Source organism: Apus apus, chromosome 5, assembly GCF_020740795.1.
Source record: "Apus apus isolate bApuApu2 chromosome 5, bApuApu2.pri.cur, whole genome shotgun sequence".
Classification (NCBI taxonomy): Eukaryota; Metazoa; Chordata; class Aves; order Apodiformes; family Apodidae; genus Apus; species Apus apus.
In genome coordinates, this window is record NC_067286.1 from 2,079,991 (window position 1) to 2,101,039 (window position 21,049).

Sequence of the window (21,049 nt, forward strand, 5' to 3'; positions counted from 1 at the left end):
TTTCCAATTAAGAGACTTAAAAACTTCCTCACAATATAGGAAACAGACAACCGCCTAGCAGAGCCATATTCTTAAGGCCTAATGTTGGCTCTGAAAATTTACATTTCTATAGCAAAGTCCATCTGAAGGATCACGCCCTGATTTACAGAATTAATCAATCAAACCAGGATAAAATCAGAGGTTTTTTGCAGGACACAAGGGGAGGCAGAACACCACACTAAGTAAGGCCATTCCAGTTTATATATTAGGTCATTATTGACAAAGCTCCTAGGTCACACACATGTTTCCAGAAAACAAACAACTGCTACTAAGCACCAGCAGCAGCAGAATACTGCTGAAACAGCAGGAATGGACTAAGCTTAAATACCAAGTAACACTGCATCAGTTAAAACAAGTAAGAATACACCACACACTTCACACTTCAGTAAATTATTCTGTTACAGCTCAGCTAAGGTCTGAAAAAAAGGAGCTACTCTAAAAACCTGGAAAGGTAATTACCTGCCAAAGTTCTCTTGTATCAGACACTGTATTTTAGTTCAAGCACAAATTCAGCACATTATCACTTAATACAGAGACTGTAACTTACAGGTTGTTCCACAAACCGGTTTTTCCTTGCCTTCCAGTAAGTCCCACAGGTGAACAGATGCTTGCTCATATTGCTCATTCAATCTTCAAAAAATAAGTAATAAATAATTTCTTACCAAGTGTTTCAATTACCACAGTACCAATACATTGTTAGCTAACTTGAGAATTATGAAGAAAACTACTTTACTGCAAACCCACCTCACATTCATGTCTCGTTCAGGGTAAACTAGCTTGTAAAACTCATCCAGCATTGTCATTTCCTCCTCTGTCAGTACTGGCACTCCATTTGATCCCTGTTTCAAGTCGCTGCGCACTTCATCATCACCCAACTTGTCCAAGATGAACTGCAGCTCTAGGACAGTCTTTAAACGCTTCTGCTCAGCTTCTTCTCGCATCAGTTGCTCCCTGCGAGCTGTTTTTTTTATTGTTTTCTGGATCTGTTTAAAAGGAAATTTTACATTGCTTCAACTTGGATTCTGTAGTGGGCTCAGGGGAAAAAATAGATTTGAGAGGTCTTTTATTTATAAATAGAGATGGATTTTGGTCTTGAACTGCCACTTATCCACCTAACATTACAGCAGAATAACTTGTGAAATTGAAAGAATATCTCTTAAGCAGAATCAAAACCCTGCAAATTAAGACAAGCTTTCAAATCAATGCCACAGACCTTGGATCATACTGGATCTTGATCATATTCTGACTGGAAGTTTGTACCTCTTCATGATTTATTTACAAGCAGCTCAGTCAAGTAACTGCAGTTACCATGTTTAAAGCTTCAGATACCCATGTATTATTTGAAAGACGCTCAGACTGCTACTACCCCATTCCTTTATGAATTCTTCTGCAAACACTACATGATTTTCATCTAGATGAAAGTGGCAAGAAATGTACAAAATTAAGTACCTTTTAAACAATCAACTTCTAGCTTTCGTAACTCAAAGAGGAGTTACAGCAATCAGAAAAGGCACACAGAAAGGCAATTCAACTGATTAAGGGGACAGAGCAGTTGCCTTATGAGTTGAGCCTGAGTTTTGGGTTCTTCAACTGGGAGGAATAATGGTGATCCAGATTTTTCAGAAAGGCCACAAAGGCCAGCAGATAACATGAACAGAGCAAGTTATTCACCACATCCCATGATAGCAGGAGGCATTAATTGAAACTACTAGGAGATCAGTCTGAAACAGATACACAAAAGTACTCTTGTTTCTTACACACCATGGGAGGTAACTCATGGAATGTTTGGCCATGAAAGGCTGGGAAGATAAGACAGTATTAGCAAGGTCAAAAAGCATTTGAACAAATTCTTGGACAGGAGGTCCCCAGACAGACACTAAAGGGAACAGGAATGCATCTACCCTCTAACTTTCTCAGTGTGAGGATCACAGATGCCTTAGGGGACTGGATAACAGAATCATCAGCCTTGTACTCTACACAGCACCTTCTGCAACTGCTGTCATTAAGTCTCCTAAATGCATCACTAGTCTGACCCTACAGGATGTTTCTTCATCTAACCATCTAGCATGCAAAATTCAACTTGCTCACTTTTAACTATACAAAGCTTTAATCTTCTCTTACGAAAAACGAAACTCATTACAGTATCTTCCTTCCACTGAAGCATCTAAATCTCATTTTTAAAATCAAAGACTTATGTCAAAATCAAACTAACTCAAATCAGCAGAAATTGCAGCCAAGTTTGAAAGCAGAGAACCACTTTACTACTCCTGGATTTACTCGCTTCTTTTAGCAGTCAGCCAACCAGGGAAATATTTCAGGACAAACTTGTCAGAACCAAGTTCTTCATTACTATCATTCCATAAACATACACAGAACCCTACAGCAAGAAAATAAACACCTTGGCTTAGAGGCCTACAAATTTACAACCACATCAAATGTAAAAAGCAGTTCATAACGTGAGGATGCTGATGCCCTTCATATTATCACAGTCTGTTCACAAACTAAAAACACTCATTAGCCCAGTCTGCTGCATGAACATCCACTACAGGATGACTTTAAACAATGTTGCTGCTCTTTCTGTAACTCTATCTGCATTACTGCATTTAGCATCTTCCTGCCCTGCAGAACGGATTATGCTTTCAGCTTGCCCCACAATTAACTCTTCCTTGCAATGACTGTGTGGAAGTCTGAAGCACATCTTTGTTTGCAGCTCTTGCCACAGGAAATAAATCAAAGCTGTTCATATAAATGGAACTGACTATTATGGGGTTTAGAACTTACACTTTGTTACACTGGTCTTTTACATCCTTGATAAAACACTAGCCTAAAAGATTACCCTGCTATTCAGCTAACTTACCCTTTGTGAAAATATTTTGTCTCATACTGCAGGTTCAGACTGTATTTCCAATTAGTAAGATAGTAAGAACACTGAAAAAGGAACAGCAGTGCTTTAGTTGCTGAGACTTGATATCCTGTGGTAATGTAAAGACATGAAAACCCTCAGCCACCTGGCAAAGAGAGAAGCAGGCCTGTGAAATCTCCAGTTTCCTCATAAGAAAATGTTCCCTTTGGCATCAAGTGCCTGTCTAGAATATTGCATGACATTCTTCTTTTGCAATCACACTGTTTTCAACAGTCACATCTTGTTGGAAAACTACTTTTGTTCCCATACATTTGTGTAGTCCATCAGAAAAACCTTTTAGGAATAGTCTTCAGAAACTCTGACACAAACTAGTACACAGAGTAGAAGAAAACAGTGAAAGCTACAGGTAATCATGAGTATTTAGTCTCTGTGACTAGAGGTGACTGCTGCATCCAGTATTAGTGAGTTAAAAGCAGAGGTGTTTGGTACTGCAGCTGACAGCCCAGTTGCACCACTCGCTCTTTACTTACATCCTGGCTCAGAGCCATGAAACTCCTCTGCAGTTCTTTAGCAAATTCCAGATTATTTGTCACTTCCTGATATTTTGACACTGCATCCTTTAAAAAAAAAACAGAACAAACACAAAAGTAAACCATCACGGATAGAATAAAATACATACTTCCAACAAAAAACTTCCCACGTTTTTAGTTCTTAAGTGAGACACAGCATCAAGGAATGAGACTGCAACAATGTTAGGTCTAATTTTTATTTTCACTGGCCAAAATACTGAAAATACTTGTGTATGCCTTTAGGCCTCTAGGTTCAGATAAATGTGCTAAAGCATATGAATATAGAGGCTCACAGGCATAATATACTACTAGTTTAATGCTTAGCTGTAGCCAGATTCTGACCAAAATTAAAGGGCAGGTTGGGAAAGTGGGGGAGAAGAGTGATCTCACAACTCCAACTGCTCAGGAAATAAAGGTTTGAGAATTAATGCATTGTTACCTTGAGTCAGGGCTACTACCAAACACTGCACAGAGTGTATGTTCCCTCCTCCAGAAATCTCTATTATTTGCTCTTCTTTTACATCTAATATTCTGATTTGCACCAAAACAATCCAAACTCTTTAACCCATTCTGCAGCGTTAAGAAATTACAGAGAATCAAATCAGGGGAAAAAAAACCAAACAGCTGAGACACTGACATTCCTGCTGTGACAAACTGGGTAATGGCTACATTCCTGGTAAGAACAATGGAGCCAAAGAAAATGTAAGGTCCTACTTTCTTTGAAAAGCAAGGAATGTGAATGGTATTTGCTATTTTTTTTTCCTTAAGGATTTCCATTTGCAATACAGCTCAGAAACCTACACATATATTACACAGACACACTAGGTGATTTACAAAATTAATCATTCTTAGCTATCTGTAGAAGCTGAAGGGGTAAGTGACAATAAATACTTGCAGAATTTCTCCAACCAAAAAAAGTTTATCTTTATTTAGTGTGGTAGTCAGCCTGAGTTCTTCATAAAACTCAATTAAGGCGCTTCCCTCCTCAATATGAAATTTCTGTATCTTCCCTGCTCATCAAGAGAAAGCTCTTCACAGCTTATTTTCACAATATGCCATTCAAAATAAAAATACACAGATCCATGATATTTCAGTTTTCAGTTGGCAGAGAAGCAGCAAAGTGAGGCCTAGACAGATAAAAAGATCACATGGACCAAGGGAAGCAGCTAATTCTTTTAATTGTGAACAGCTGCAATAGCTGCAGGGTTCAGTTTTTTTCCTTCCCTTTTTTCAATGTTAAACATCATCAACAAAATATTGTTGATTACTGAGCATTCTCTTTAAGTATCAATATGCATGTTTGCATCACACAACTGAATTTAATTTTATATTTGTTTTACATTTATTGCAACTGGAACACTTGTGTTGAGTCAAGCTCTCCAATAACCTACTTTGAGAACCAGCTGTACCAAGGAGGGAAGCATCACACATCAAGTCCAGCTCCTCTAGAGTCTCATCTGCTGCACTGACAGCTGTGATATACACATTGATGTAGCTTCTCTTAAGAGCCTTTCAGAACTTGGTCTAAACTACCATCTCTAACTAGGTAGCACAATATTTACAAGCTACCACCAAGTGACTAAGCTCCTGAGTTCTCTGTGGGCACATTTTCTGCAAAGAGAAGGATGATGTCCAGAGAACTTCGAAGGTGTAATTTAGCCTTTCAACAGTCCTAGGTTGTAACGCACGCCAATTTTCACCACAGCTTATTTACAACCTAACCTCAACAAACATAAAGCATTACAACACTTTGCTCTACCTATTCTTCCAGCTCCCGTTTAACAGAAAAATTACAGAATCACCAAGGCTGGAAAAAAACTTTAAGATCATCAAGTCCAGCCTATGCCTTAACACCACTGCATCAGCTAGACCATGGCACTAAGCGCCACATCCAGACTTTCCTTCAATACATCCAGGGACAGCGCCTCCACCACCTCCCTAGGAAGTCCATTCCAATGTCTAATCACCCTCGCTGTGAGGAAGTACTTCCTAATATCCAACCTAAAACTCCCCTGGAGCAGCTTGAGGCCATGCCCTCTTGTCTTGTTGCTAGTTGCCTGGAAAAAGAGCCCGACCCCCACCCAATTACAACCTCCCTTCAGGTAGCTGAAGAAAGTGATAAGGTCCCCCCTGAGTCTCCTCTTCTCCAGGCTAAACAACCCCAGCTCCTATAGCTATCCCTAGAAGACTTTCCCTCTAGTCCTTTCAGCAGCCTTGTTGCTCTCCTCTGGACCTGCTCCAGCACCTCAATATCCTTCTTGCAGTGAGGGGCCCAGAACTGCACACAGTACTCGAGGTGAGGCCTCACCAGTGCTGTGTATAGGGGGAGAATTGCATCCCTACTCCTGCTGGCCACATTACTCCTGATACCAGCCAGGATGCCACTGGCTTTCCAGGCCACCTGGGAACACTGCTGGCTCATGTTCAACCGGCTGTCAACCAGTACTACCATGTCCCTCTCTGCTGGGCTGCTCTCCAGCCACTCTTCTCCCAGTCTGTAGAGCTGCATGGGGTTACTGAGACGTTCTAGGCAAAAAAAACCTGAGGCCAAGTCAGAGCTCACAAAACCCTAGCTTTTAACTAGGGGAAAAGGGAAGTGAAATCCATCCCTTCCTTCCCCTCCAAGATCACAAAACAATTTAACAGAGATCTGGTTAGTATTTAATGGGTTTTTTTACCAGTTGATCTTGATTCAGACGTTCTCCCTTGTTCATTCGTTCCTGGTAATCATCAAGTTTGCTCTGAAAGAAAGAAAAATGTTATTATAAGGAGCCAAAAATCAGGCTACTGCTTTTTTCTACTTGTGCTAACAAAATTAGGTACTGTAATATTACAGTCAGTGTAGAGTGCAATACATTACACAACTGTTAACGCAGAAATACAACTCAAGAAAAATTGTCTTCTGGGTTAAAAAAAAAATAAATATTTCCCCTAGGCAAATATTTAAACACTATTTGGCTAACACAATACATCTGCATGACTAATCTGAATTTCTGAGGAAATACACACTCCTCTTAATGGGGAGAGCACTCTCAATCCACATTGCCTTCAGTCCATCCAAGAGAGCTGAACAAAGCTCTGAGTCAGAGCTGATTACCACTGCCTCACTACAATACCAAAAACATGACTGAAAAAAACCTGTCAATGTTAATAAGATTCAAAACTGTAATTCTTTGTCCTTTCAACAGTCAAGACTTGTGCAAGAATGCCCACCAACACAATTCATATTAATATCTCTAAAATACTTTTGTTCAAGAGCATTAAGATTTCTTTTTCATGGGGAGCAACTGAAAAAGTAATAATTGGTTTAATTTTCAGCAGGGGCAGTTCTCTAATCTGCTTCAATACAAAACTACTCAAAACACTGACATTAGCCACGAGCAGTTAAAACTTAATGGATGCTGGAAGTGACAAAGAACCTACAGGTTAAGTAGAAAGGCTCTCAGAAAGGAAGCTAAGTCTTTAACCAATACCTTATCATACTAAGCTTCAAGTTTTCACCATTTTGTATCATCACATATGCTTCATTTTAAATGTAAAATAATTAAACCCCTGATGCTTTTAGGCTTGCCAGAGTGACAGGCTTTTTGCTGGTGATGGTGGTCTTCGGTTTTTTCACTGTTTTTGTTTCAGGACATTTCTGTTAAAATATTTTACTGGTATTTTTCTAGCTAATTCAATTTCTATTCTCAATCTCAGACCTTTTAGAAAGATCAAAGTCTGTGAAACTCTTTAAAAAGAAAGCTCCTCTTACAAAGTATTTTGATATTCAGCATCACTTAGTGAAACACATAACCATCCTTATGAGACTTGGTCCTTTGGACCAAGCATCAGTTTATTTTTTGGAGATCCTACAGGTTAGATTCAACACTTAACTGCTTCACCTTTCAGTATCAGAGCCAGCAGTGGCCTAGGCAAAGCCAAAGAAAGAACCTCCTGAGCTTCAAAAATACATTACCAGGAATTAATCCTTGGGACAGACATTAGCAGAGTAGCAGCTGTCAAACGCAGCAGCCACAGGTGGCAATACATCAATAAATACCCATGAAGAGCATTGGGCATATTGGAAATGTACCCCAACCAGAAGTAAGGTAATTTTACTCTTATACAGATTTTAGAATAGATGGTGACAGTTAGACAATCACAAAAATAGTTTTCATTATTTAAGAAATTGTAGCTGAGCTGTGAAGTCAAAAGGGAGGGTAAAGAGCTGGAACTCTGCAACACCCCAGTGCAAAGCCACCCAGGTTAACCAACACCTCTGCTGCTTAAGGTAGCTTAAATCCTACAACAAACTGGCTTTGCAGACAAGTAATTTTTTTAAAGTTCCACCTTTCTCAAGCCACTAACTCCCATGCTACAGATTACAATTCCCCTTGGTCACACTGATGCAATTGTTTGCGAGGCTGCACAGAAAACAGACTGCTAATGCCAGCCAGTTTAAACAGTACCTACAAAAACGCATTAAAAAACCCAAACAATTTCTGTGATGCCATTTCCAAGACAAATCCATAAAATATAATAACAAACAGGATAGAACACCATATTCTAGGAGAACGCTACTTAGATCAACTTTGTTGACAAAAACATATATTGCAAAATTATACTGCGAAACACAATAATCCCCTTTGGTGGCTAAGGGCAGAAGGGAGGGAAGAGACAAAAATACCCTAAATACCTGCAATTATTTCTGTGTGCTTCTTCCATGCAGCCTCACTTCTGTAGTTAGGTGTCTTTGGATTAAGCATATTGTAAGAACATATCAAACAGTGCCCAAATTTTTCTTAAATGGTCAAATATTGTTAGGTCTAATATAAACACTTTGTTCATTTTTGTTCAGTGATTTATCAACTAAAAACCACAGGGTTACACATCTATTTCTGAATGTTAGGAATAGGAAAAAAAAGTTACTTCTCTTCACTTTTTCTTCCTTAAAAACATTTATATCAGAAAGGTAAGAGCAGAAGAAATAAAGCCCTTTCAGCTGCAATGCAGAGGACAAGCAAATGTGCATTTAGTTACACATTATCACAAAGATTTCAAATGCCAAGTAAGCATTTTTCTATCATCTCAGAAGACACTGTAAAATACAATTGCTTCATTACATATTAAGGAGGCAAAAGGCTTTCTTTTTAATCCGTACTGTCAGAGCAGCTGTAAAATAACTGCAGTAAAATTCCTGCCTAGCAACCTACTGCAGTGTCTGCAAGAAGTAAAGATTTCCTTAATTTTATCCCCCCTTGCACTACTTTATCCTCACTCATCACAGATATAAACCTTGAAGCATACAAGCTAGGCCAGCAGAAAAAATATTAATAATCAAGTGGCAAAGTGAGCCCATAAATTGTCTCTGAACCAGCTCATGAGTCAGCAGACCCCAGTTCTGCAGGCAGCAAACCACCAATGCTTCAGCGCTTTTTCCACCAAGATTCCTAAGTATCATGGAGTTCCCTAGAAGAAAAGCACCACACACAGGCTAGAGGGGGGCATGGGGAGAAGGTGACAGTGTTCATTGCTTAAGTATGTCCTACATTTTATTTTCATAGGAATCCAAGATTGAGTTACTTTATTACGGTAACTGACACTTTCCCCTCACACTCAAGTTCTCATTACCTCCTCTGAATTGCCTCAAAAACGTCATACCAAAGTGAAAAAAAAAATGCTGTTACACGACATTAGCTTCAAAAATAATGCTGGTTTTAAAAATGCCTGACCACTCAGCTGTGCTGTTAACAGTCATTTACAGTGCTATGCTATAAACTGGATCATTGGAATTATCTGATTAAAAATAACCCTTAAAAAAGGGGGCCAGAAGCAGGAGGGAGGCACTATATTTAACCAGATAATTTCAACAGTGTGGTTTGTACCAGTTACAGAAATGCAAAGTGTATATGAAAGGCTGACTGGGAGAAAGTAACCTCTTCAACCAGCTGAAGTAAACATTTTGAATGCCCACTTGACGACAAGTATGGAAAAGATGGAGTGAATAATTTCAAGTTTGTTTTCTGAAATATCTCTGTATTTTTTTGACAGCACTTAATTGCATTAAGATAATCCAAAATTTACAATGGCTGCATTATACATTTCTCACCGAGGCAAAATTAAAGCCAAGCTATGCAACAGAAGTTTATAAACTTGCTTTACATTTGTACATTGCAGTTTATTTGCCCTCCACTAACATATCCATGCTCATTCATCAGTTTAACATCTCAGCAAAGACAGCCCAGGAATGACTAAAAAAAAAAAAAAAAATCAGGAAAAAAAAAAAATCAATCTTCCCTCTTCCTCAAAAAAATACACAGAAAAAATATCAAAAAGGTAAAACACAAACCAAATTAAACATGTTGTCAAAAAACACCACAGTTCTCAGATTCACCATCTGTGCACACTTCCTATCATATATACACACAAAACATGTCCCAAGAAGTTGTTTCAGACCTGAGTTATAACCAAGATGTAATGAACCATTAACATCAATACTCCAGAACACAAAACACTTACAGGTTTTCTGTTCAAAATGGATTTATTTTTGGAAATATTTTCCCCAAAAAGTCTGCTCAGTTTGACAGTTTAGAAAAAATACCTCCATGCTATATTAGTTTTGAAGTGACAAAAACATACCAATTCTAAGACTGCAGTGTCACCATCAGCTAATCAGAAAATGGGAATTCTCCAGCTCCTTGACCCTTCCCACATGCCAAGATAGCCACATGGCCAGACTGATGGCTGGATCAGGAGCCTCATTCAACCAAAGACACATGACACATATACCAGAACAGCTAGGAGGAGAAACCCACTCACTCCTTCCCAAGGAAATGCAGAACTGATGGGTATGTGCAATCCTCAATATGTGAACCTTCTGAACTGATCTGAGTTGACTACAGGGAAAAAAAACTGCTTCTTTGGTAACCTGAGTTAAGACAGTGAGTGAAACTTCTAAAAATTTTGGCAGCTGCACATACATGCTCTCCTTCCAAGCTGCCAAACAGTATTTCCTACAGAGACACTCTGAAACTACAGTAAAGTTGACAACAGTGCAAGACCTTAATTTTGTTCTACACATCATGTTCAAAGTGAGTTACTTTTACAAGAGCAAGTTGAGCTCTAGAATGTAAACCGGATTCTCCCAACACATTCTGTGTATCTTTTTCCTCTGAAAAAAAAAAAAAAGGAAAAACATCAACAAAACATCAAAGCATCATCTGAAAAATTTAAATAACCAGCAAGATCTATCACAGCTTTTAAGACTCATCATGTATCTAGTTAAGAGAACTTGCTATGAGAAATAATCCCTATGCTACATATAAGTTAAAACAGAGCAAGCTGAAACCAGAAAGTATCAAACAGCAAATAATACCACAGATAAACCTGCTTGGTTTTTAAGAGATGAAGCTTGGTTATCTGAAACTGGCATCAAGAGGTTTCAAAGAAAGAATCTGGCTTTCAATGCAGTTTCAAATCAGTGTTCCAATTTCTTGGTTTCAAAATCACATTTGATCCGTAAATTTGAAACCAAGTATCAAAAGGAGAGCTTCTGGAGAGACACCCACAAGCCTTGAACATCCAAGTGGCCCAAATAATGTTGCAGAAGCACTTCAGAGTGCTGTTACTGATGGGCAACTTGAAGTATGGCTCTTCCTTGCTACCATTAGCTGCACCTACAAGAACAAAAAACTGATCTCAGCTTTTACTAGAGGTTTGAAACTGTTTCTTGCAGGAAATTCAACATTTTATTGAACCAAGTCAGATTTACTTGAAATATCCATCTACTTTTCTTGTGTGGGAATGACAGCAGCACTTTTTAAGTACTCAGTTTTCAACCCAGTCAGGATTGCACTTATTTGGCAATTCAGAGGCTGATAAAGGAACGGCATCTTAAGTTACAAGCTACAGCTAAAATATGTCATCTTATTAACTTTATACACCAAGCTCAAACCGCAAAAGCAGTTTAAGCTAAGATTCTAACTTATTTACAGCTGCCCAAGAATAATCTTGGTGTTCACCTGCCCACAACTTAAACCATGTATTAGCAAACGAGAGATTCTGTCCCCTTATCAGAACATTTGGTTTTAAAAACTGCATAGCTCATATTGCAGAAGTTGAATGCAAAAACACCTGCATTCTACATTTGTCACTACATCAAGACATAAGTTTGATCTGCATTCAATTGGCTTAACTAGGAAAGGTCTTTCCCTCTAAAAAATCAAGCAGGAGGGAGCAGAGAAAACGAAATGCAGGTCTTAGTAGAGTATTTTCTCCTAGGGAACCTGGAGAACCAGTAGGATTCTAACCTCAGATGCAGAACAAGAACTTGGAGGAGTTCAGGCAACTCTTAAATTAAGCTTGCCAATATAGACTCAAATTGAGTGTCTGAAGGTCTTACAGAGAAAGTACTCCTTCAATTACTCCCTCTCATGCACACACAAATATGTAGTCACCTTGAAGAGAAGAAAACTGGATAGCATTCCTGTAATTTCCAAATAGAGATGAAGACAACACAGACATTTTCAGGCCTCATTTTCACATACACCTCTGAACAGCAACTGAATTTATCCTAGTCCCTTTTAGCACAAGCAATACTCATTCTTTCAATTAATGAAGTCATTTTCAGAAAGAGAAAATGGAAGTGTAACTAACCTAGTATTTCTAGGTTACACAATTCAAAATAGTACTAAGTTATAAATATAATTTGAAATTGTGCACACTATTTTGATGGTTACATTATTTTTTCCTCAGCATTTAGAAGGAAACTTGACACTAAATAACTTCAGTATTTCTAATTTCTTCATAGAGTGACTTTTCCTCAATTAAAAGCTGCACATACCATTTAAAACCCAAGGTGGTACCTCTTACAGAACCAGTATTTTTCATTCTTCAAAAGCAGATGTCTAACTCAAGAATATTTTCGTATTTGTTCTTAAATACAAAGCTCTCAAAATCATCTCTTCATGATCAGCTGCTAGCAAAGAAAGGATCCAATGTTCAATTAAGCACAAGTTTTCAGTGAGATTTACTGGATTTTTCACCCTCTCCTGTCTGTGTAGTATCCAATTTTAAGTGCTGTATTGTTAATAAATAAACATATATATTCTCAACAAAAGATTAAAAAAAAAAAAAAAGGAAAAGGAATGATTTTGTGTACTTCAGTAAACTTATCAAGTAACAAGAATCCTTATGCCCACATGTACAAGCTTTATTTTCAGGACCCTAAGCAAGTGATGTTCTCTTTATTATAGAATATTATAAAACTGTTGATTTCCCCACCAAGGGAAAGGCTCAGGCCTGCAAGTTAGTAATTCTGCTTCAATACACCAAGAACTCACTTCACTACTTTTACAGTATTTGCATGAGAGTCCTACTTCAGTAGGTTTCACAACTTCAGCCCATTAAGACCTACAGAAATCTTCAAACTTTTAATTCACCAGTGTGAGAGCACACCTAACTCTTGTTTTTCAGCACCTAACCTTTGCCTAGTCTTTTTAAGCCCACACTGCCTAACACCAAGCACCCCAAAGAGAGATGCTCTAAGTAATTTTAATAGAAGATCTTTCAACAGAAGCCACCTCCAGAAAAAAAGGCACTTTGTCCCCTGTATTCACTCATTATGATGCCAGTTACAAAAAGTTGTGACAGCAGCACAGATAAATAAAAAAACCCAAATCCCAAAACTAGTGTCTTTGTCACACCAGCATCACCCATTTTCATGATTTTCTGCCAGAATAATAACCTCCCACACATCCTTCTAACTTATTATAAAAGTTGACCAAAAGTCCATTCAAATAGAATGGAATGGCTGAGCCAGGTGCAAATTAGATGTAAATTATTTATTTTAAAAGGTAAATAAAAACAGAAAGGAAAGCTGATCTCCACACCAGTAAGAGTGTGCTTATCCTCTTTATTCCTTCAAAGTACAGAAGAATGTTCACCTGCTGTTTTGGTTTTTTTTAAATATCCATTTTGAACACCATAGAAGAATACTTTGAGAGGATTTTTGTTCACGTTGGGTACAACTATGATTTCAAATAATTTTATTTTATTGAAACAACTAGAGATGTACTGAAAGACCTGCATTCTTTCTCAAGTTGAAGGCCAGCATTCTTGTGTGTGGGGACATTTGTGTGTATTGACAAGTTTCAGACAGACATCTTGTCCTACCCAGCCATGACAGTGTTCAGACAAGGATCAAGAAAAGATCCTCCAACTCTACAACTTATCTCCAGGGTCCTGCCTCACTGTTTTTTGTTGTTTAGGTTTTAAAACCCAAGAAAATCCAACACCCATTTTTAAAGTGGGAAACTACACACATATTTACAGGCAAAGAACAGCTTGTTTCATTTGCAACTCACTTGTACAAACCAATTTACTGCTAATGTTTCCACTTACTACAGAATGTTAGTCCAGACTACTAGGATCTACAGTGCTGGTTAATAAGAGTATTAGTAGAACAGTAATTGTGCTTATTTACTTTCAGGAGCAAAAAGAGATTTAAGGCTTCAACACAAATAAAATTACTTTTTAGTATTCCTTACTTTCAGCTCAGTTATACAGCGTTTTGAAGCAAGTCTTCAGGCTACACATGCTAGTGTTTTTCTGATGGACACCTCGTGCTCTCTAGGTTGGAAAGCCCTCTGAGGCTCATTTAGTCTAGCAACACTGAACGGGTGTCTAAACGCTAAGGAGCCACGACACCCTTTTTTCTCCCCCTCCCTTCTTCTGTCACAACTCCGAACCACGCTCAAGGCCCACGGATTGAGTAGCTGGCCGTTTCTAAAAATAACTCCCGAAAGGCCTCTTTCCAGCTGACCTAAGACACCCCCCCCCCAAAAAGGGGTGAGGCTGAAGGGGATGAAAACCGAGAGAGATGCAAAGAGCCCTGGGCGGGGGCTCCCGGCTTTGTGCGGGCGGGCTGGCACAATGCAGCTCCGGCGGGGCGGCTCAGGCGCCATGTTAGCAGCTCCCGCCTCCATGTGCACGATGGGGGCTCGGAGGGGGAAGCCCACCGAACCCGCAGCCTCTTCCCCCACCTCAGCTCGTCCCTGCCGGGGTAGGGAGGGAGAACCCGACGGGGAAAAGCGAGAGAAAGGGGGAGAGAGCAGTTCCCCCCCCGCGGCGGAGAGAGCGGGGGTTGGGCAAGGCCCCGCCGAGGGAAACAAAAGGCGGAAGGGAGAGGAGGGGGGGGGAAGGGAGACGCGCCGTCGAGGGGGTCTCGCTGGCAGCGAGGAGGGGGTCGCGGCCCGCAGGGGGGGGCGGCAGCCACGACCCTCCGGGTTCTGCCCTCCGGCCGCTGCCGCTCGGGGGGGGGGGTAAGGCCGACTGGCTCCCAGGGCGCAGCGAGAGGGCGACCGACACAAGGGGCTGGGAGACACCCCCCCCCCCCCCAAAAAAAAAAAAAAACACAACAACAAAAGGAGCAGGGGAAAGGCCGGGAGAGAGGCGTTCGCCCTTCTGGAACCTTCCAGCGGGCGGCCCCTGGGGGCGACGCCGGGAACAGCCCGCGCAGGGCCGGCGGCTGGCTCGGCCCCCGGGGAGCAAGGAGGGCAGGGCCGCGGGGACCGGCCGCCGGCACCAGGGAAACAGGATGGGACGGTTTAACGTCCCTTGAGACGGCCCAACGCGGGGCTGGGGGGGGGGGGGGGCTGGCAAGGCTGGCCAGAAAGCGGGGCCCTTCCCGGGGTGAGGAGGAGGAAAGGGGGGGGGGGGGCGACCGAGGGTCCCGGGGCCTACCCTGGGCTGGGGAAAGGGGGGGGGGGGGGGTCCCTGTTGGGGAGGAGGGGGGGCAAGCGGGTGAGGCGAGCACCTTTTTCTTCTCCAAGTTGCGCAGCTTTTTGTCGATCACTCCCAGGATCTGCTTCATGGCCTCGGTTTGCACCGAGGTGATGCTGCCGGGGCCCGTGGCCGGGGGGGGGGGCGGCGGCGGCGGTGGTGGTGGTTGCTGCTGCCGCCGGGGCAGCCTCAGCGACCGGGCCCGCTTTCCCGCTGCTGCCGCTGCTCGCCATGGTGCTGTTGGTAGCCGAGGGCATCTCTGTGTGCGGGAGAGAGGACAGAGAGAGAGAGAGAGGAGAGCGGAGAGAGCGAGCGAGGGCGCGTTACGGGGGAACGGGCCGCCGGAGGGGACACGCGGGAGGGAGGGATAAGAGGGGAAGGGAGGGAGGGAGAGAGGGCGGGCGGGAGCGCGCGCGCGCGCGCCGCCGTTTCCCCACGCCCAGGGCACGTGCGCGCGCGCCCCCTCCCTCCCGCCCAGCCACGCGCGGGGCGGTTTCCGCAGCCCACGGGCGCTCCCAGAGCTCGGCCCTTCCCCTCTCCCCTCAGCCCCGGTGTCCGGAGGGTCTCTCCACCCTCCTCACCGTCTGGCGCCCGGAGGGGGGGGGTGGTGGGGGGGGCGGGCGCTCCGGCCTTGGCTCAACGGCCGCCCGGGGCTGCTCCGGCCCTGAGCGCGGGGCCGCGCACGGCAGCGCCACAAGGCCGGGCGGGAGCGAGCGCAGCGGGGTCCTTCGGGCGCTTGAGCCTGCCCGGCGGAAACGCCTGAGCCCTGCCCTGCCCTGCCTTGCCCTGCCCGAGCCGGGGAGGCGCTTTTTCCTAACAGCGGCGCCGTCCTGCCGCGGGTCCTGCAGGCGCCCGGCGGACGCCCCAGCGCCAGACACAATGGCGGGCGGGGCTGCCTGCCCGCCGGACGTGGCGGCTGCGGGGGGCCGGGCCCCGCCGTCAGGCCCTCGGGGTCCGCTCTCCCCGCAATACCTGCTGCTGCTGCGGCACGTAGCTGTGCCGCCCGCCGAACGGTGGGCGGCTTGGGGCCGGTTGTGGCCGCCCCTGCGGAGCGCGGCCTGTGTTGCTGAGGCGGTGGGTCTGAGGTGGCGGGGGGTGACCCCGCCCTCTTCCCGCCTTCCCGGGAGCCAGGTCGTTCCCGGCACGAGCGTGACGCCCTGTTTTCAGCCGATTCATGCCTCCGAGGCATGTCCCTAAAACTCTGGGAGGGTTCCGGAGAGGTGACATGCCACGGGTGTCATTGGGCCTCGCGAACTGCGTTTCGGTCACCGCAAACCGTTGCTTCATTGGCCTTTCAGACTGGGGTTTGTATTAGAGGTACCTCTCTCCAAATACAGTCCCTCATGCTACGCTTTGGGTTTTTTATTTTAACCCGTTTCTCTGGCCCGAAGCTGCACCGTGTCGAGTGAGCACTGGAACCGTCTCTGCTGAGAAATAATTACTTCGATATCGAAGACACTGGACTGAAGTAACATCAGGTCTTCAGTGGAGTAAAGGGAATTTTTGAACTAACAGTGTGCCACCTCAGTGAGGTACAGCATGGAAATGAAGTGAAAATGAAATGCCACTTCCTCCAGCGGGCTGAGGAGCTAGGTAACACTGGAAAGGTTTTAGTTTTTACCCACTTTTCTTTCTGGAATTAATGGATGAAAGACTTTGGGAATTTAAGGCCCCGAAACTAATTCCCGGTAATTGCCAATTTGAAAGAAAATATTTGGTTGCAATACCGTTTTTGTACCATTTCATTTTAAAGCTGATACTGTCTTTGTTTTCTTTAATCAAGGGTCCACACAATCTGATACACTGACCCAAGAAAAAGTGCTGTTTCTTTAACAGCTGGGCCAAGCAAATGCTTCACCCTGAAGAGAGAGATGTTGCCCTTCCTGACCAAACCCATATACACAATCTCACAGTTCTTGTCCTTGTTTCCACTCTTGATTCTTGCTTCCCAGGAGTTAATCCGAGTTGATAATCCAGCAAGAAACTGCTTTTTTTGGTCTCACACTGTAGCAGTTAATTTTGAATGGTCAGATTTATTTATTTTTTTCTTCATACCATCTCTAAATACTGTTTCTTATGCCATTACTTTTCCCACACTGACATAGCAGCTCAATGCATTGTCATTTTATATTGCATTATTTGCTTTCCAAATCACTTCTTTTTGAATAACAGGTTGTGTGACTAGTGTAATAAATCACCCAGCCCACTTATTTCAGCTGAATAAATGGGAGTATAAAAATAAATGCCTTCAACTATTGAAATTCCATTTCTTGTCACTGTTCACCAAGATTTTGTTAATACCATTAACTTCAGAAAACTTAATTTTTATGCATTTACTTCTCCAAGGCCCTTACACAGGGGTTGAAATCCCCTTTTTCCCAAGTCAAATGCAGATTCTTTGTGCACCTGTGAAAGCACATGGAGGTTTTTTGACCACAAAATATAATGCTTTAAAATAATATGAAACTGTTTCACCCATCATGTCTCATCTTTTTTTTTTTTCTTTTTATGTTGCCATTGCAGTCCTGCAGCAGCTCTGGGCACTCAACAGCTTAAGCAAGTTTTTTAGCCAAGTCTTAGGATCCTAATGTAGTTTGTACTAAAAAATGTTATTGTTGAAGTGCTAAAAAAAATCTGCAGTCAAGGAGAAAACAGGGGTGATGGGAGAATGGTGACAATAAATTAGGATAAAGCCCTGATTTTGACCACCAACATGAGATACTTATCTGTCATGAGAAAGTGTAACAAAATAATACATGTTCATGGTCTCAAAAAGAAAAAAGAAGATAAAGAGACTGCTCCTGAGAGCAGTTATTACTTGAGATTACATGAGCAATAATTACATGAGTATTACTGCATCAAAGCTCTTCATAATTACACTGGCAGCCTGTTGGGTTAGCTAAAGATGAAGTTGAGACTGCTGATAAGTCTACATGCAGAAGCATAAGTAACTATAAACAAAGCTTCAGGTACTTCTCTGTCACAGGGACTGCAAAAAGAAGGCCCTCATATTAATCTTTAAAAAAAGGTGGCTTGTTAAATTAGCATGAGTTAAGCTTTACTCAAGTCATTTAACAAATTCTTCCTCTAACACAGGAACTGTGAACCAAAAGTATCTGTGTCTCTTCTGTTGCAGCAGAATTCCCTGTCAGGACTATGCGTGGGCTCCACACCACATCTCCAGACCCTTCAGCAGACCCTTGGAGCAGCCTGGGAGCAGCTGAGGTAGCCATGGTTCCTTAGTCAACTTCCAAAGTAAAACTTCCCAAATTTAATAATTCACTCAAAAAGAACTTTCCCAGAAGCTGTACTGCACAGCTCTTATCACAGTATCTTAAAATACTTAAGGTGCTTATAATTTTAGGCAGGCCATACTGTCATCTGTTCATCTGCCTCTCTCATACCATTGTTCAGAAAACAATGACCACAAATTCATCACAGTTCTGTGCCAACAATATTGACCATCAATGCCTGACAGACAAAACTACTCAGGAATTCCCCACCATCAAAGAAGGGTTGTGACCTCATCCTCTTTACCTTAAGGAAGTGGTGAACCACTTCTGATACATGAGTAAGCTTTACCCTGGCAAATTCTAGCAGGACAAACTTGTCATTAGCATGTGGGTCTCAAGCTTTACATTTCCTAGAGATAAGTACCCCTTCCTTACCCTGTGTGTTGTGATCTCCCTGTAAATCTGGATTCAGGTCTCAATTCTTTGATGTTAGCTATCTGGTTGGAATCACACTTCTGCATAAAGATGATGCAGATCAAATCTTTTTATTTGTAGGGAGCTGGCTTTGTAATTCATGTTTGTGAGCTGTGTAAATGAAGGTCAGCTCTGGAGCTGCTGGTTTTGGAGTCAGTTTAGCTCCCATAGAAAGGCAAAAGAGGAGGAAACCCCCCCCCCCCAGGAAGAGCTTATGTAGCACTTCCACCAATGTGAACCTGGAGAACATGAAATTGTTCAAGATGAGAGAAGTCTCCACCTCCCTGCAGGCAGTGTGGAGATCCAGATTTAGGAGACACTTAGCTTTGCTCTTTGTTTTCCAGGGAAACATCTCCTGTGCTAGATCTTTCTGGAGTTTTATTCATCATTATTTCACATCAGGTGCAACTGGACAGTCTGAATACACCTTTTCTTTTTGTTTCTCAGCTTCCAGCCCTCAGAAAGGCAAAACCAGAGACAGGTGTATTTAAAACACACATAACCAGCCAGTTGCATTAAAAAGAAGTTGGAGGGAAAGACAGTTTTAAGCTGATTTGTGTAATCAGGGCTCAACTGTTGTATAAATATTTTGTGAGGATACAAGGTTTATTGTTAGAAAAAGAACCACACCAAAACTTTAACTTAAAAAATAGCAAATTCCAACTAGAGTAATGAACAGGAATCAACAATATCTTTATTTGCCTTTGAGGCTACAAACTCACTTTGGAGAACAGAACTGTATCTACAGTAATACAATCCAGAGCAGGAGTCCTGTTTGGGAACAGGAGCCTGGGAGAATCTGAAGTTTCCCTCAGTATTACTGTCTTTAGAGGGGCCCTCTGCAAATTTCAAAAGCTGTGGTTCCTCCTGTTTATCAAGAAGTTTTAGAAAGTTATCACTTTGTTTTTCTGTAGGTTCCCAAAGGAATTGCTCAGAGGAGAGAAATTCCCATTCTATCTAAACTCACAGGCTGGCTAATTTCCATAATAAAATTAAACCCAGACAAAACAAACCTCTCCTTGAATAAGGATTGAAAGCTCAGCATATGTTTTTGTCTGAAGAAAATTCCATTACAAGGTTTTTATCACAAATGTTATACATTGAAGTGTTAGCAGCAAGATCAATAAAAAATTCAAAAGGTATTTGAGTTCAAAGGAGATTAAATGATGTCTAATGGCATGTTCAGTCAAAACTAGCATAATTCCAATCCAATACAGGAATAATTGATTAAATGCCACTAAATTATAGATTTTCCCACATAGCCATTGATGGGGAATAATTATAAAATGTGTTTCTACTGCTGTCACACAGTGACTTTGTTTACAAAATTGTTTACAAAATTACAACTGTTTACAAAAGTTTTCAGCTTACAGCAGTAAATAACCAGGCTGGGACATGACTTTGTTACATTAATTATATGCAAAGTAGATCAAGCATTAATTTTAATGTACAAAGTCCTGACATAGGAAGGGAGTGGGTTGGTTATACATACCAAAGAAGTCTGAACATTGAAAAGCAGCTCAAAGCTGCTTAGGGCTTTCTTTAAAATATTTGCCTGAATTAGCTAATTTGAATGGGCCCAATTTACCATGCAATCCAGACTCTTCTATGTCTGTCCTCCCTCTAATTTGCTTTTTCAGTCATCTTTTTTGTATTTACAAATTATATGTCATTTTGTATTTATTTCCTTATTGTTAAGGAAAATCATGAGTAGTGTTGTGACAAATGCTGCAGCTCCAACCAAACCTAAAGAGCAATTTTCCATTCAGTTTTTGGGGTTTTTTTTGCACCCATCACTTTACTGTATCACACCACTTTAAATGAGATTGTCACCAGGCCCTAAGTCACACTTAGGCTTGTCACAGTCTACATACCTTAGACCCTTGTTTCTGGAGAGTATCTATAGTGGTTGGCATCCAAACCTTGTAATCACCTAAAAAAAAAATATTTTCAATCCTTTTTTTTCAAGATGGACAGAATATCTTTCTAAACTTTATGTTTTAGCAACTAGAAATTATTTTACTGCAGCTGGAATGAGTAACATGGGGCTTGTGATATGTCTAATATCAACCTTTTCTCCTGATTTCTATGGATCTATGAAAGGAGGA

The 21,049-nt window shown here is 41.9% G+C and overlaps 1 protein-coding gene and 1 long non-coding RNA gene across 5 annotated transcripts in view; one reads left to right on the plus strand and one right to left on the minus strand.

Annotated features, from left to right (window-relative positions):
* The window catches only part of CAPRIN1 (cell cycle associated protein 1), a 35,570-nt gene extending 19,981 nt beyond the window's left edge, over positions 1 to 15,589 (minus strand). Inside the window, 6 exon segments of the mRNA XM_051620219.1 lie at positions 587 to 669; positions 784 to 1,022; positions 3,433 to 3,519; positions 6,150 to 6,212; positions 15,269 to 15,373; positions 15,375 to 15,589. Coding sequence (XP_051476179.1) covers positions 587 to 669; positions 784 to 1,022; positions 3,433 to 3,519; positions 6,150 to 6,212; positions 15,269 to 15,373; positions 15,375 to 15,491 — 694 coding nt within the window. The 5' untranslated portion in view covers positions 15,492 to 15,589.
* Positions 15,590 to 16,114: 525 nt separating this feature from the next.
* The window catches only part of LOC127385538 (uncharacterized), a 39,492-nt gene continuing 34,557 nt past the window's right edge, over positions 16,115 to 21,049 (plus strand). For 3 of the 4 annotated variants that reach the window (XR_007889692.1, XR_007889694.1, XR_007889695.1), the window contains exons 1-2: positions 16,115 to 16,827; positions 18,371 to 18,459. This is a non-coding gene — a long non-coding RNA (uncharacterized LOC127385538). The remainder of the gene's footprint in view (positions 16,828 to 18,370; positions 18,460 to 21,049) is intronic. The other variant, XR_007889693.1, reaches the window with a different exon arrangement.